This window comes from Serinus canaria, chromosome 4, assembly GCF_022539315.1.
Source record: "Serinus canaria isolate serCan28SL12 chromosome 4, serCan2020, whole genome shotgun sequence".
NCBI classification, from domain to species: domain Eukaryota; kingdom Metazoa; phylum Chordata; class Aves; order Passeriformes; family Fringillidae; genus Serinus; species Serinus canaria.
Genome location: NC_066317.1, coordinates 56,262,884 through 56,279,522, shown reverse-complemented (window position 1 = coordinate 56,279,522; position 16,639 = coordinate 56,262,884). Strand labels below are relative to the sequence as shown.

The following is a 16,639-nucleotide window of genomic DNA, read 5'->3' as shown; positions in this document are numbered from 1 at the left end:
CTTTAGAAAAACATTAATTAGTATTTCAATCCACAGCATCTAGCTTGAGCCAGCTGTTCTTTTAGATTCATCTACAGCAGCACATGCCCATTTCTGAGATTTTATAAATAAATTAGACTGTGCATGTACTTGTTTTCAGTTGCCTGTAGAAAGGACACACATTTTAGGTGAATTTTCCCTCCACCAACTGAAAAGTTCAGTATTTGAACATCCTGCAATGGAAACCCTCATCCATGGAATTGCAAGAAACCCCTTGTGATGAGTGAGGGCAGGAGAGGTGAAGGAATCACCAAAATACCATTCCCAAATTGTCATTCTGCCTTTGTAACGGCTGCTGGGAGCTGTATATGTTCATGATTTTGAGCACTGATTTTGAGCATTATTGTCAGGCTCTTCCTGGCACATTCTCCTCTGTTTCAGAAGTAACAGGTCAGAATTACTAAGTGATTGTGCATTATTTACACATCAGTGCTGTGCAATTTCCATCATCCACCTACAGAAACTCTCCAAATTCAGCAGCACGCTTACCTATTCATTATGCATAACTTCCCAAGTCTTAGATACACACTTCAGGCCATGCTTTCCTACATCATTTTTTTCCTATTTACTTATTTACAGCTCCTTTGCCCTACAAATATATGTAGTTCATTCTGAATATTTTATGCAAAATGTAATACTGGTGGGATTTGAGTCTTGCTGATAAGGATTCAGGTTCTCTAACTGGTATTCATACAAAACTTAGTCTCTGGGTTTCAAAATAGATGTGATCCATAGTGCAAAGCTGCTTAAAGACACAGAAATAACAATGCTTAAAAGAGAAAATAAAATAAAAGGAAATAATAAGTGTCACTCATGCAGTTCCTCAAGAACTGAGCAGGGAGAACTACTTCTTCCCCAAGAAAATGACAATGCTGGAGCCTCTCCCATTACCTGTTTGGAGAAAGATTAAGAAAAGGAAAAGTCCATCCTCAAGCTGACAACTTGTTCATACTGCAATAGTCTTGTTTTTCAGTGTTCATTGTGCTCACCATCAGGGCAGCCAGCTTAAAGGCAGATGACACCCTCCCTCCTCTGTTTTGGAATAACAGGAACTCTGAAGTCATTAAAAAAAAAACAAAAACAAACAAACAAAAAAAAAAAAAAAAAAAAAAAAAAAAAAAAAAAAAAAAAAAAAAAAACACCAAACAAACAAAAAAAAAAACTAAAAAAAAAAAACCAAACCAAAACCCACAAAACAGTTATTTCAATTTCCAGCTGCAAAGAAACAGAGATATCTTTGTTCAGCCTGGAGCCTTTTCCCAGTATTTTCTGGGTGCACCTGGTTATATTTATGCCATTACCAAAAAAAAACCCCACCAAAAAAAACCAACTATTCGGTGTTTCATCTTTTATGACCACTACTTTCTTGCTACCTCAATTTGGCTGACTAGGGAAATTTGAGTTTTATTTGCACTCATGTGTTATTTCCACTCAATGTCATAGTCCATATCATGCTGTGCCCTCATCACTCAGCATCCCTCCATTACCTCTACTGGATGAATATTGCCTCCCTTGGGGCATTCCTTGATCAGGGAGATCTCCTCCATGCTCTCAAAATCAAACCAACCATTTCTATTTACACAATTATGTTCTGCATAATGGTATTTTTTCATATAATGGCACAAGAACTCCAAGCCTCCTGATGCCAATAGCCAAAGCCAAAGTATGGACACTTCTGAAAAAGAGTGAAGCAGGAGCTACCCTATATTTGCCAGTGGGCATCATAAAGAAGATCCACAGGAAGAAGGGATGTCTGATATCCAAGAACTGCAAGCCAAATCCTCCACCTGTGCCTTTGTCAAGCATCTAAGACAGGCAGAGCTGGTGCTGCCTTCACTTGTGCAGGCCTACAGTCCCTGTTACAGAAGGAATCCAAGACTCTAATTCAGACACTTGTGGCTGTGCAGAGTTACACTAAAATCACCTGTACAGGACTTGAAAACAGACAAGTTAGCTGCCAGAAAATTATATATCCCAGATGCAAAGACTATTTTTTTCAGGACAGAATACTTACATAAAACTTGGGAATTGACTGGGCTTCTTGTCAAAATAATATACAAGAAGTTTAATTTGTTTTCTGAGTAACTTGCCCTAATGATTTTTTTTTTTTTTTAAATAGAGACATCAGAGGAAATAGTGATCCTGCTAGAAGCATTTTTCAGATATTCATCAAAAGAATTTCTGGTGACAATGGTGGTTTTTATTTCTGAGTTGGACATCAAACAACTGCTGGACAGAGCAGCACATAAACCTGGAAAATTTCTCACTGGAGTCTTTTACAGATATCAAATTCCAGCTCAGCCTCTCAATTGTTGACAATCCTTGGGGATTATAGGAACTGCTCTTGCTTGTGTTTGTGCAAGTGTTTTCCCTGATCACTAGAGCTATTGGGAATATTACTGAATCTGGGAAACAGACAGCAGCAAGTGCAGCAGGATGGGTCCAGAGGAACCTCGCCTGGCAGAGCTCCAGCAGCTCCACTCAAACACTGCAACAGCTTGTGCAGCACTGAGTCTGCCTTCAGAGCTCTGATTTTCAACATATGGTGGCCATAAAAGGGGACAAACAACTTGCATTAATTGTGCAAGAGATAGTAGGAAAACAGTAAAAAATATTGGAAAATCAAAGATGGAGAACTGATTAGTATCAATTCCAGATGTTCTGGAAAAAGTGGTCCTGACTGGAAGTGTTGAGAACCCGGTTTGTACACTAGTTCACAGTTGCCTTTATCTCCATCTCTTCACTGCTGCTGGTGAAACAGGGTGTTCTTTGGAAAAGCAGCTGCTCTTCGGTGTGCCAGGGCTCTGTCCTTGTCTCTGATAGCCTCACTCTCCCCCGTGGGCTCTTCTGTTAACCCATGGGTTAAATAGGTCCCCGTTAGGTTAAATGAGATTATTGAGGTGTTAGAAGGGTCTTGTAGCAGCAAATCAGCTAACTGAGAGGAGGGGCTGGATGTTAAAAAGAGGCTCACAGGGTAGGGAGGAGAATGTGTGTGAAACCCCACAGCATTGGCAGTCCAACTCAAACTCATTTCTTTCCATCAGCCACCAGCACTGGAACCTTGCCCAGCGAGGGAAGAGGACTGCTATAGTAAAGTGGCTATAGTAAAGTGGCTGTGTGTCCCCGTTTCAGCCAGGGAAGGGTTAATTTTTTACGGTGGCCGATTGGGTACCATCTCACATCACTGAGAGGTACAGGAGTAAGGGACACGCTCACTCTTTGCGGGGAGGGAGAAATGCTGTGGTGGGAAGAGCTGGCTGATACTTTGTCGTGTTTTTTCTGTGTAAATAGCCTCTTTGTCTTGCACCTTTTATTATTAATATCGTTGCTGTTACTTTGGTTTTCTTATCTCCTTGTCCTTTGCAGTAAATTGTTCTTCTCTCGCCCTGTAATCTCTGCCTTCAGTCTCCCACCTGAGGAGGGGGGAAGGGAGCACCATCTGCCCTGGGAGACTCAGAGTCTCAGGGAGGTCACTAACCCAGGGACACTAAGGTTCCTAACCCAAGACACTCTTTGCAGGAGTGGTAACGACTTCAGGAGGAAAGCTTTGAATCTTATTAACTACAAGGCTTAGCCACAAAGCTCTCTTGGGTATTGCTTAAGTAGGTGCAGGCATGAGCAGGAGAGAAAAAAGGAGAGCTCAGAGGGGCCAGTGGGACTGCCGTGGGTACAGCTGCAAAAGCACACATAGCAGGGCCCTAAAAGAAAGTTTTTAAAGGCAGGATTTGGGTACTGGCTGTAAGGCTGATGAGATGTTAGAAAGGACACCGTCCTGTTTGGTCTCTTTCAGGCTCTGCTGAACAATGCCATTAAAGATGCATCCAAGTTCAGTTCCCTTCTGCAGTTAAAACAGCCTGAAACACCTTTCTGATCTTTCCCTGTCTTGGTTCACTAGTGCAGCAATCCGGAGTGAAACCTGTGAAGATGTTAAGAAATTCCCTGAGTTACAAATTAAATCTGCCTGGCTTTAGGGCTTGTCCATGTGTTACCATGAACGAGAAAACAAAGATGAGCATTATATTTCTTTCTGACTCTTGTAAGAAAGCCTCCTAATAAAGCTCTCTGAAATTAAGGGAATGTTTAGTGTTTGCATTGAGGAATATGTGAAAACCAGCATTTTTCATACAGTGTTAGTACATCTTTGATCAGTTTTATAACCTAGAGATGTACTATGTCTGGATTTTGAGACAGAAGCATTTGATTTGCATGTTGTGATTTTCTTGGAAACAAATAAATTTGAACTACAATTTACTTGGAGTTTATGGAAGAGAGCTGGTCTATTCAAACACCTTGGCAGACAAAACCTGCCTTCTTTAGCACATGAGAATTGCTGTGCTGTTATATTTTCATGGTCCCATTCAACTTCTGTAGGTGAATATTGCTAGAAGCAAATGATACTCACCCAAGCCAAGTTTTCAGATAATCAGTTACTGTCCTTAAGTGTTCCCTAAAACTGTAGCACAGTGGTTGACCTCTGCTCAGTACAGTTGGAGACACCAGATAAGAATTGCTCCTGCTAGAGAAGGAAATGCCTTCAGTTCTCATCCCTGAGCATGTGACCAGTGCTGAATTTCATTAATGCTAAAGAACCATTTCTAGGATGGCACAGACATACACATTGATGTGTTTTGGAGAATGTTGCTCAAATGAAGTGAAAATAGAGGAAAAGATGCTTTTTCAGTAGTTAGCCAACCTGAATTTTACTGTTTGCTTTCTACTACAGCCAGTGACACCTGCCAGATGAACAGAGGAGCTGCAGTAGAGCACAGCTGCCAGTCAGAACTTAACTGGTAGGTATGAATAAGGTGTACTTTACCTCACCAAAGTGGCACAATCATTTTAATATTGCCATACTAAATTTGGTCTAATTGTACATCAGACCTGGAGCAGACCTGCCTTCTCACTTCCATTCAAACACACAGGGAAACCATAAGGTCAGGACACAGGAAGATTATTCTTTAAACTTAGGTTTCTGAATTCTCAGATGTGCATTAATGAAGGAAAGAGAAAAAAATGTTCTCTGTGTTATCAGATTATTAGTAGCTCTAGAGAATTGCATGTGACTGGAAACTCAACAACTTGTGACAACAGTTCAGTCAAAGTAAATTGTTCTGCAAGCCACATATCAGCCAACCCTGCTCCCAGTCAGGTTTGCTCTAATTGCTGCCTTCAAAGAAAGCTTTGCACAGCCCAGGCAACTCCATAACCTGCTCATTACAGACTTGGGAGTTAGGAGTTATTCAGTTCTTACTGTGATTGCTCTTAATAAGCCCATATAATTATATGATAATATGATGCAAATTTTTTTCTGTGGGTTCTCTACACTAAAGGAGCATTCCACCCTGGGAGAAAATGTTTAGTTAAGGTGGCAAGTGTTGTTTTTGCACTGCAGTCTCTCAACACTTGTGCTCACTGTATTTCCTAAGACTGGAACTCCTGGGGTCATCTGATTGTACAGCAATCTGCAATTTATGTATTTATTGTAGAGAAAAAGTCTCCACTTCTTAGGGTTACAGACAAAAGCCTCCAAGTAATTACCACTAATAAAAAAAGATGTCCTGGAGGTCCAAGAAAAGAAAGTGGCATTCAAAGCTTTTTGTTTTTCAAATCTCACAGTGTGCATCAGTCATGGTGTTTCAGACAGGGGTGAACCTGCCCTGAAGTTTATCCCCAGAGAAAGGGTAATCCTGAAACCTGGTCTTGGAATTGTCCTGTACGTTCCCTTGGTGAAGCCTAACACAATGAGTAAATCTAAAGTAAATCAAAGAGTTTCTTTGCCTCAGGCAAGTGCTGTTCTTTAGGATGGACCAGCACTATAAGTCCTTCTGGCCTTGTTCCTTACTCTGAGACAGATTTTGGGTCAGTGAGCTAGATTCCCTGTTCTTCATTTCATGGATTTCTTAAGCAGAAATAGTATTCCATGTCCCACTGTGGGAGAGCGTGCTGCTATGAGGCTTGATTGAGATTTGTTGGTTTTGAGATTATTGACTGAAATGTGAAAGCATGATGTGACATTTGCACAGGGATTTATTGCACATTTCAAAAAGCAGGAAGCACTGTGGCTTAGGTGAAAGCTATTATAGACTTTGAGGTGTAGGTTTTCATAAGTGACAGCAGACACAAACTTTTAAGGTTTTCAAGACACAAACTTTTAAGCAATGCCAGTTGTTTGCTAGCGGAGTGTCCCAGAATGATCTGTAGTGTATTTCCTAACTAATTACTTCAGATTAAAGGGATGTTTAAATGTTACTGCATTGAAGGGAAAGCTATAGTTGTGCTTTCAACTTACAACCTAGAAATTACTAATTGAATTTGTTATAATTAGGAAAAGTCAGCTACAATTGAGGAGCTGCCCCACATAATTTGGAAGATTTTTGTAAATTGCAATGTCCTAGAAATTGCTACCATTTGCCTGATAGCAATAGTGTGGGATGGGTTTTGTGGAGTTTTCTGTTTGTTTTGGCTTTTGCTGTTTATGGGTTTTTGTTTGCTTTTTTGTTATAATTTTCTTTTTTTTTTCTTTTTGTGGAATTTGTTTCTTGGTTTTTTTTAACAAGTACTTGCCTTTAGGTTTTTTTATTATATTTTATCTTTTTATTTTATTTTTTCCATTTTATTTTATTCACAAGATTGGGGTCTTTACACTAAATTAGCATTGTATAAAAATACATTATTTGCACAGAAAACCTGTCAGGGTGAAGTATGTCTCTGATTCTTTGTGGTCTGCTGGTATTTCACTGAGATTTCAGGCTCAAGGACTTAACTTCATGCCTGAAGTGTTTTATTTCAATTCTCATCCAAAAATACAACATCCAGATCTTTGACACCTCGCTGGAAGTGTAAATGTAAAGATTGTTGAAGTGCAAAGGAAATTGGGCAAAGCTTGCAGCTTTCATCTCCCCTTCACAGCACTACATCAAGGAGTTCATGTCAAGATAGTGGCATTGTGAGAGGAGCTGATATTGCATCTAGGCTGCCTGCTTCAGGTCTTGGAATAAAGTGACATTTGATTATCTGTAATCAAGGTGTCAGGGTCCCAAAGCCAAACCATTAATCCATATTTATGGCTAATACACCTTAATAATAAGAAGTGCCAGGCTCAACAGAATATGCAAGAGATCAGTTTCAGTAAGGTATTGAGGTGCTTAAATAAAATTAATTCATATTTAAATCTCTTTAAAGTCCAGCCCAGACTCGGTGCAATTTGGCCATGCTGCTGCACAAGAAACATCCAAACTTTATGATAAATTTGCTTTATCAAATATAAGGTACTTCAGTAGGAGCATAACATGGAAAGGAAGAATCACACTGTTGGTTTTGTTCCAACAGAAGGTTTCTGGGAAGCCTTGGCAGGAGGATGGCCTCCAGCTTTGGGACCAAGTTTGGGAGAGTCTAGAGGAAAGAACTTAAAGCTACTGTAGTCTAGAAAAAGAGGTGAGCAAGAAGAGTTATTATAACAGTTCTCCACTAAAAACGTAATTTGGAAGAAAGTGATTTGTTGCTCACTCCACCTGCTAGGGTAAGGAGAAGGGAAATTAATGTATCACAGGCTTCCTCTGCTGGCAGGTAGCACCACAATAAAGATGGTTTGTTATGCTGCTCCAGTATCCTGCCAGCAAGTAAGAATTCATTCTTTGTTGTAGAAAAGAACAAATGTCTTGCCAAAAAAACAAATTACAGTCATCACTGCAATGAAAAAGCAGCAGGGGCTGGTGAAATGTTCAGATGGGTGTGATGGAAGGGCTCCTGCCCAGGGAATGTGTTCTCTGCACCCAAGCAGCACAAAGATAGCCAAGTGACACAGGAAGGGACCCTGGCCAATCAACTAAGGTACTTGGAGAGAGCAGGGGAGAAAACAGTAGGGATGCTGCTCTAGACTTGTGAATCCTAAACCTTCTGTCAGGTGAAGCCAAAAGCTTCCTGGAGGGAAGCACACAGGTGATGTTTCCAAGGTGGCTTTGTCACCCTCAGCCATGGGATGGCGTTGCATGAGCTGTTGAGGAAGATGAGAACCCTCTGACAAGGGAAGCTTCTTTGTCTGTTGACTTTCCAGGATGGGGAGGCTTTCAGTCAGATTTGGGAGGAAAAGAATAGCAGGAGCCCATTGGTAAGCAGTAATTAACTGTTCAATCCCAGCTAAAGCCAAAGGACCAGAAAAAATCAGGTAGTTGCTGTAAATCCAAGGCAAGGACAGGTAGGAATACGCCTTCACTGAACATTTCAGCTGCTTGTGGATACTGCCTGAGGTGCCCACCACTCCATCTCCCTGAGATAGCTAAGCACCAGGACAGAGGGAGAGCCACAGCCCTTACCCTGTCATGGTAGCTGACTTTGACTTGGCTTTCTTGTTTCTCATCACTTAGGACATCACAAAATGCTTCAGAGATTTATCTCTTACCTTCTCTACTCCTGCTGAAGGGCCTTTGGTAAACATCAGTTCTGGTGACACTGGCACTTTTCTCCTTTACCCTTAGAGGTAATCAAAGACACATTAGTAGGGCTTCGCACACCATGAGAGCTTCTTACTTTATTCACACTAAGACAAAACACAGCAGTACAAACCCACCGTTCTCCCTACCAAATATACCACCAGCAATCTCATGGGAATTTATAGGGATCTTGACACATCAGTATGGAGGGATGTGAGATTTTTCACTCAGCTTAGGTCTTATCCTTGGCACTAAAACAGAAAACTCTGAAAAGTGGCTAACAAAGTTGGTAGCAGATTTCTTGTGATTTAAAAGAGCAATCTTTGGAAAAGGGAAAAGGAAATGATAGATCAAACCAACTGCAGTCTTCCACAGTTTTTCTGGGCACATAATCAGATTTGGGTTTTGTTCTTTTCAGCATTTGAAGAGTAATGTGATGATGAATGAAAGCCAGCATAAATTTGTCAGATCATTTCAAACCAGTGCATTTCCCTTCAACAACGCAGCATACCATAAGGTGAGAAGCAGCAGATAATCACATATGTTGACTTTTATGAGGCTTTTGATACTCTTTCATGTGATTTTTCCAAAGTAAGGAAACATAGTAGAGATTAAAATTGCTTGGAGCAGCTGATAAAGCTTCTTGGGAAATCCTGCTTGGGGAATATTTATCACCATTTCATCCTCACACAGCAGTAAGATTTTGCAGGGGTCTCTCTCTTCATGCTCCATTGCCACTCAGTGTTTTTAATCAGTAATATTGGGCAGGTGCCAGAGAAAGGTGAAGTGGAGGCTGTGGATACACTACCTGACAGGAGTTCAAAACAAACTTGACTAACCACAGAAACAGATGGTAAAAAAATTGAACTGAAGCAGCTCTAATACAGGATTTTAAATTTTGGCAGCAGTATACTACAGCACGAGTGCAGGCTTGGGAATAATCAGGCAGCTCCATTGGAAGCTCCAGTTCCTGCAGCACATTCAAACTCTCCTGGGTCAGAAGTGACATCCTGTTTTTAAGAGGGAATTTCCATACCAGGATATGGCAGCTAAAAGCTGGCTGATGTAATCCTCAGGTTCAGCTCAGCTGGGATGGAAGGTATCAGCTGGAGCTCTGTGCTCAGAATGAGCATGGGACAACAGAAGCTGAACTCATTGTGGGGGTTCAGCAGGAGCCTGAAGGGAAACACAAAGCACTCTCAGCTGCCAAGGATGTAAGAAGAAAAGAGAGGGGGAGGCAAAATCTATTCTCCATGCCACAGATGGACAAAAAGTAGGAAAGGTTAAATTTCAGTAAGGAAGACTTAAAACAGATCGTGGGAAGGTAATAACAGCATTTGCAGTGTACATATTTACTGTTCAAGAAGATTGTCATTTGAGATTGAGAAAGGAATATCAGGATTGGACAGGACCTGAGCTAGAATCAGTAGCTCTAGCCAGCTTCTGATACTGTGAAACAGGCTTGGTTAAAAAGATAAAAAAAATGGCTAAAACCAGTGAGTGCAGCAGTGAGCCCTGGAACAAAGCAAGCAGCTCCTGCTGCCTTGGCTGCAGAAAGGTAGCTCATGGCTGTATTGCTGCCTTTAACAGGAGTGCCACGCTCAAATCAAACCTGCAGGAAAATTTTGGTCTGACATTCAGAGCTGTACCAGGATTGTACTTGGTAGCATCATCTCACACACCTTCCTGTGTTGATTTGGTGTATCAGTCCTAAGAATATGCTGTCCAGAGCTGGATTTTAAGTTTCCTTTCACACTTCTGTGCATATCAAATGTGTCACTTCCTAAGAATCTACAATTTCACTTATTTTAAACTATCAATATCAAACAAGTGATTCCTGAGCTACCTTGATAATGTATTTTCTGGGACAGCAGACGGGGAGCCTACAAGATGGAGAAACTTTTACAAGGGCATGTCATGAAAGAACCAAGGGAAATGGCTTCAAACTAGGTTTAGATTAGACATCAGGAAGAAATTCTTTACTATGAGACTGGTGGGACACTGGCACAGGTTGTCCAGAGAAGCTGTGGATGCCCCATCCCCAAAAGTGCTCAAGGCCAGGCTGGACAGGGCTCTGAGCAACCCGGTCTAGAGAAAGGTGTCCCTGCCCATGGAATGAGCAGGGGTGTTGGAATGAGATGATATTTAAGGTCCCTTCCAACCCAGTGACTCTGTGATCTAAGCACCTGTCAGGACTGGGCATCACAGGAACATCTGCTGATACTGAGAACTGTCAATAAAGTTATTATTGCTCTTGTCCAACAAGCTGAGCATGGTTGGAAAGAACAACCAACATAAAACCTGAGACTTCCTTGAACACCAAAGATTGCTCTATTAAAAATATACTTGAAACACAGCTCTCATACTACCACTCCAAGATTAGTAATTTCTGATATAAAAATATGGAAGCAGCAAACCCAACATATAATGCATGCAACGTGTTTGCCTATAGAATACAGGATTTATCTAGCAAAGCCTGTAATACAACTGCTCAGGTCAGCCTAAAAAACCAGAACCCAAGGGAGATGCTGCAATCCATATCTTTGTACTCACAAAAACTGACTCCTCTGTCTCCCTCTCCCTCCAGTGCTCAATACTTCCTTGCAGTTCATCTGTCAGACAGAACTGCCTCCAACTGAGAATGAACCTCAGCTCTGCTTGATAGCATCACTCTTCTAGGCAGTGGTGATGAATGGAAGCAGTGACAGCCTACACAGTCTAAAGCTGCAGCTGTGAGGCACAGGTGGGCAGCAGAGTTACAATACAGGCACATTTTAAAATCTGTTAAGTGTTTTGGTCAAAATTGAGAATTTTTTTAAAACCTATTGCAAATTTGGTTTTTTTTTGTTATTAAAACTGTGAGCTTACTAATAAATGTTCTTTAGTGTTATATATTTATGATCTTTTACAACTGTGCTGGCAGTGTTTTACTAAATCAGGGTATACTGAAGTCCTAAAAAAAGCCTAACTGGACTCAGGCTTGGTAGGTATGGTTGATAAAAGTTACTATGAAAAAGACTAAAAGAAATTATATATTGTTTTCTGACAGCCTTCACAGTCTAAACATTTTATATAATTACATGCAATTTGAGATAAAGGTGGTCCCAGCTGCAGCTCACCCTGACAGCTGCTCAGTATTTACACAAAGCTATTTGCTTCCCTGCAATCAGCAAAATTAAGCCAGTCCAAATTTCTAAGAAAGAGCACTTATTCTGAAGAAGTTTTAAAAGCAAATTTTGTTTAACATTTGTGAAGAGCATTCTGAAACTATGACTCCCCAAGACTGAATTGAACAACACCTAGTTTACTCACAATGGAGGAGCCCAGTTTATAAGACAAAATGTTTCAGAAGCTTCACAGAGTCTGATTACATTTGTGCTATAATTAAGTGGCATCCATCGTTGCTCACCACCACCAAGAAAATTCACATCTCCAGCCCAACAGCTGAGCTGGCACAGCAGCCACAACTGGGCAAACACTGGCTTAAACAAGAGTGACCTCATCAATTATGCTGAGTCACAGAAACAGACTTTGGAACAAATAAATTAGTAGACTAGACAAAATTTTGCACCACAAAAAATTGAGACAAAGTTGAAGTTTCCACAAATTCACTTTAGATTAAGAGGAGAGTAAATTAACAGCATGGTTATGATTGTAAAACTACTATGCTTGAAGGGAAATTCTGCTTGGCTGATGAACATCTGAAAGGCTTCAAAAGATTAATTAAATAATCCTGTCAAAACCAGTTGTTTCTTAACGCTCCCATAATGAATAATACTAATTATGAATATACACTGTACTCAATATGTGCTTTTGGAATTAATTTGGCAACTGTGACTTCAGCTGAAATATCACTGCTTGCCTAGATTTTATTTTTGGAGGGATTTATCAATTGAAGAACTTAATTTATTCACTACTTAACTTGTGATGCTCTTATCTGTATCACTGTTAAGACAGGAGCTTTTCAAGAAAACCTAAATGAACAGGTGTATCTATCAATGAGAAATTTGGTGTTGCTGTTTTTTCCTGTTTGGTGGTTTGTTCCCCTTCAGCCACCTCTACAGGAGAGAGGACCACCCAGGGTCAGAGAACCAGCTGTGATTTTTCATTAAAGATACTCTGCTAGAGATCCAAGGAATCCCTATAAATCAGAACACAAAGATGAGAACAATCAGAGAGCTTGCAGCAAAAGGAAGGAAAGCCCAGCTGGGCCCCTACCAGACTTGGGGAGCTCAAGGGGAAGTGCTGTGTTTGCCATGCCCTCTGCAGCAGTGCCTCGAGAACACCTTGGTGTTAGGATGATGCCAGGACAACCAAGTCTCACCTCCAGAGCAGGCAGAGGTCTGCCAGCCATGGCCAAAGCCCAGCTGGGCTGCTTTAGAGCAGACACCACAATTCAAGTGTCAGACAAAGCACCAGAAGGATTCAGGCCAGGACTCATGCCCTGTGCTCAGGAAGGGCTTTGCCTGTGCTTGTCCTGCATTCACACTTGGCTTTGCAGGGGAGGTGTAAATCCAATTGTAGTGACTGACTACAGACATTACAACTCCCCTGAGACACGGTATTTTTTCATTCACATGGTGTGTGCCCTTAAAAACCAAATTAATAATAGGTTGGCATCAGTATCTTCTTTCTACAAGTGGCAACAACCAACTGCTACAGAAGTAGATCTGAAGCTATTGATAACCCACTTCTTACACTCATTCGTGTCCCACATTTGCAAGAATCCTACTTAATGGAAACTGGAAATTAATACATTAAATACTTTGCAAGATCGCCAACTCTGAATACTAAAAAAGAAATGTCGACGCTGTACTTTTCCTTTTTTAAACAAATATTACAAAATTGAATTTTATTGAGTTTCACACAAGATGCACTTATAAAATTGATACAGAATGTCATTCAACAGAAAAAAAAATTAAAGCAATTTCAAGCTTTCTTTAGCAACTGCTAAATAATTATAAAATAAGATACACCAAATTGACAGATAATTTCAATGTGTGAACATCTCCAATTAGTATAAAATACATCAAAAATTAAAGATTTTCAAATTTTTCTACAGCACAAGTCCTCTTCTTTTCACTTTCAACCCTAAACATAACCACAGATTTTGGCCATTACTCCCACTACTCTTATGGGAGAGGAGAGGCTGAAAGACTGCAGCCACTCTGGTGGGAGTTCCCACCAGAGCAGACAACCCTAAACTGTACAGCAGAGTTCTCTCATTATCAGTCTGCTCAGACATGTAACTCTGTCCAACTGCCTCCATCTGCTATATTACTGTAGTCCTGCAAGTTTCAGAGATTAGCAGATACATTAAACTTTCACATGTTCATAGAGCAAGGAAACTTTGGCTTTCCCATTCTGACAAATTATGAAATTAGCAAAGAGCAAATTGTCTTCATTTGTTCAGTACTAAAGTACTTTTATGATACCTTCCCTTGGAAAGTAAAATTGGTGCTTACTTGAATGTCTGAAAGGCATTTTGGAAGCTAATGCTGTGTTTTAACAACATATAAAGAATTTATCATTAACTAAGGGCTCTCTTCTGATAAAATTCTCCAGCCTATGTTTTGAGCTCAAATTTAATCCACTCTTGGTCTGAGGATTCCAAAACTTCTTTTGTCAACCAACTCTGCATCTCACACCAGAAATTAAGATGCATTGTAATGCTTAAATGCTCTTTATAGATCTAGTCCATCTACTTAAGTTTGACTATAACCAATCAATTACACTGAATGGATAATTATGGTTTGATTGTCAGTGTGAGCTTTTATAGGCATGTTTTCAGGCAAGTTAATATACAGATGTCATTCTTCTAAGAGTTATATGCAAAATGCAGTGCAATGTTCTTTACTGCTGTGTTAATGCCATACCTACAGTTCCAACACAAAACTTGCTGCAATTAACACTCCTGTTCCTTAACATTAGAAGTGCCCCTTTAATATTTTTTCCTACAGCAACACAAAATCCTCAGCTTTTTAAAAAAAAATTCTAAATAATTTGCCTTGCAGGACACACAACACATGAAATGAATATGCTTCATATTTGCCCAGTTAAGCAGAACCTTCATTACCGTGATCTTTCCTTGGTGTGTAGTATTCAGATATAATACTAAGCAGTAAGTCTTTCATTTAAAGGTAAAATTTTATTCTGATTACAAGATTTTCAAGATACATCTTGAAAATATTTTTGTTGACAAGAATAACTATCTCGACTTACTGTTTTATGTACCAATGCTTTATGTGTTTGTTGATATAAGCACAAGTTTTGAATTCTGCTTGCAGATGTTTAATAAAACACGGTAACTGGATAGGCAAGCTTCCGGTCAAGTCACCAGACATTTCCAGGAATATCCTTACACTGGAGGAACCTTCATGAAAATAAGTGTTCTGGAAGCATGGTTCCATAATGCAGAACAGGGTTATGCTTTTCTCCAGTCTGTGTTCCAGAAAAGTGATACTGCAGCTCTGCCACCAGGCTAGAGACTCACGATCCACCACATTTTCCAAGAGGCAAGTTAAAGATCACTTACTTGACCTGACCAGATACCAAGCCAAGTTACTTGTAGAAAGAAATTAATAATTTTTTTGCCATTAATAATTTAAGTTTTTAAATAAATATTTATGTGCCTTTTGGCAACTGTCCATTCTGGTAGCATCTGCTGTCCCAACAGCTCAGTATCCTTAGCACATAGATTTAAAAAAAAAAATAAATTCTTAGTCAATTCTGTTTCCACAAATAGTAAACCTGTCTATCTCCAACAAGTCTTTCTTTGCAGACCTGTGCTTTAATTCTGAACTGTCTTGGCTTATATCTTTCTCTTCTCCATCAGGAGTTGTCAGAAATTGATCAGAATTGCTTGTTACGAGTAAAGATGGCATATTCTCCTTCTGATGCACTGGTTGATTGGTAACTGATGTAGAACCGTTTTCATCTGTGGAAATTCCTGTTGGAACAGAAGACAATTATACAAAGATAATAATGAATTTAACACAGACATATTGATAGAATGTGCAACTTCCAGATTTGTCCAAAGCTATCCTGAAAAAGTGTGCTGCAGCAAGTCAGCAGAACAACAGAAAACTGCTTTCTGGAAGCCACTACCTCTTCTTAGCTTTACTGTAAGAGATTTCCTTTTCTGATGTAAAAAACATATAGAAAATAAATAGAAAAAACCAAATTCTACAGAAGTTTAAATAATCAGCAAGAGCATAAGCAGCAGAAGTTAGGACATACATGCTTATTTTTGTTGGCTTAAGCAAAAAGATTTTTGACAGTCCTTGTGTGAATCACACAAATGTTTGCTACTGAAATGAACAAAAGGAATCTCTGTGGCAGGAACTAGATGTGCCTAATCCTCTATATAAGTACAATAAACCTGCCTTCTCCAGGGATAGCTAATAAATGACTCATGCACTGCTTCTAAAGCAGTGCTATTAAAGATGTCTATTTTTATTCCTGTCTCTTACTTCAATGGAACTGAACACTGGCTTCATTAACCTAGGATATTGGTAAGTAATATCCATGTATTTTTTACATATTGTGTTAAAACATTTAAAGAATTAAAATACACAAGCAAATCACAAGGAGATAGGAAAGAAGGTAAGAAAAAAATTATCTCATCCTCAGTAAAGACTGAGCTATTGTTTCTAAATGAATCTGAAAAAATCTGACTGATGTGGAGAGTACTGCAGACCAGCCCAAGGAAATGTTACCTGTTAGAATGATAGCACTATCCAAATTACTACAAAAATTTATTTCTGCAGAGCATCTGTCCACAGTATGCCATCTACTACTTGGAGGTACATGGGTTACCCTCTACAATGTTATTCAATTTAAAGATACTAAACTTGCACTGAAAAAGGAGACAAGTAATTTTCATTCTAGAACTTGGTTACAAATATAAATATTTTCTTACACAGCAGCTTCCAGATGAAGCTGGTGAGCCTATAAATGATTACCAGTAATTAGAGCTTTCATCCTTCAAGAGCAAGTTTAGAATTTTATTCTTCAAAATTTTAACTTTGTTTTTGTGGGCAAGGTGGAAACTCTTCAGAAAATTAACTGACTTAAACTATAAGCTGGCAGAATGGAGACCAGACTGATTAATTCCCTTACCCTGATCCTAAGAAGAGATGGATTGAGAGAGTGTATTGTAAAAACCTGGT

The 16,639-nt window shown here is 39.6% G+C and overlaps 2 protein-coding genes across 2 annotated transcripts in view; one reads left to right on the top strand and one right to left on the bottom strand.

Annotated features, from left to right (window-relative positions):
* The window catches only part of LOC103824290 (complement C1q tumor necrosis factor-related protein 7), a 395,389-nt gene that overhangs the window by 325,554 nt on the left and 53,196 nt on the right, over positions 1-16,639 (top strand). The window lies entirely within an intron of this gene.
* TAPT1 (transmembrane anterior posterior transformation 1) overlaps positions 13,282-16,639 on the bottom strand; it is a 49,483-nt gene continuing 46,125 nt past the window's right edge. The window contains exon 14 of the mRNA XM_050973483.1: positions 13,282-15,417. Within this exon, the coding sequence (XP_050829440.1) occupies positions 15,188-15,417 (230 nt within the window). The 3' untranslated portion in view covers positions 13,282-15,187. The remainder of the gene's footprint in view (positions 15,418-16,639) is intronic.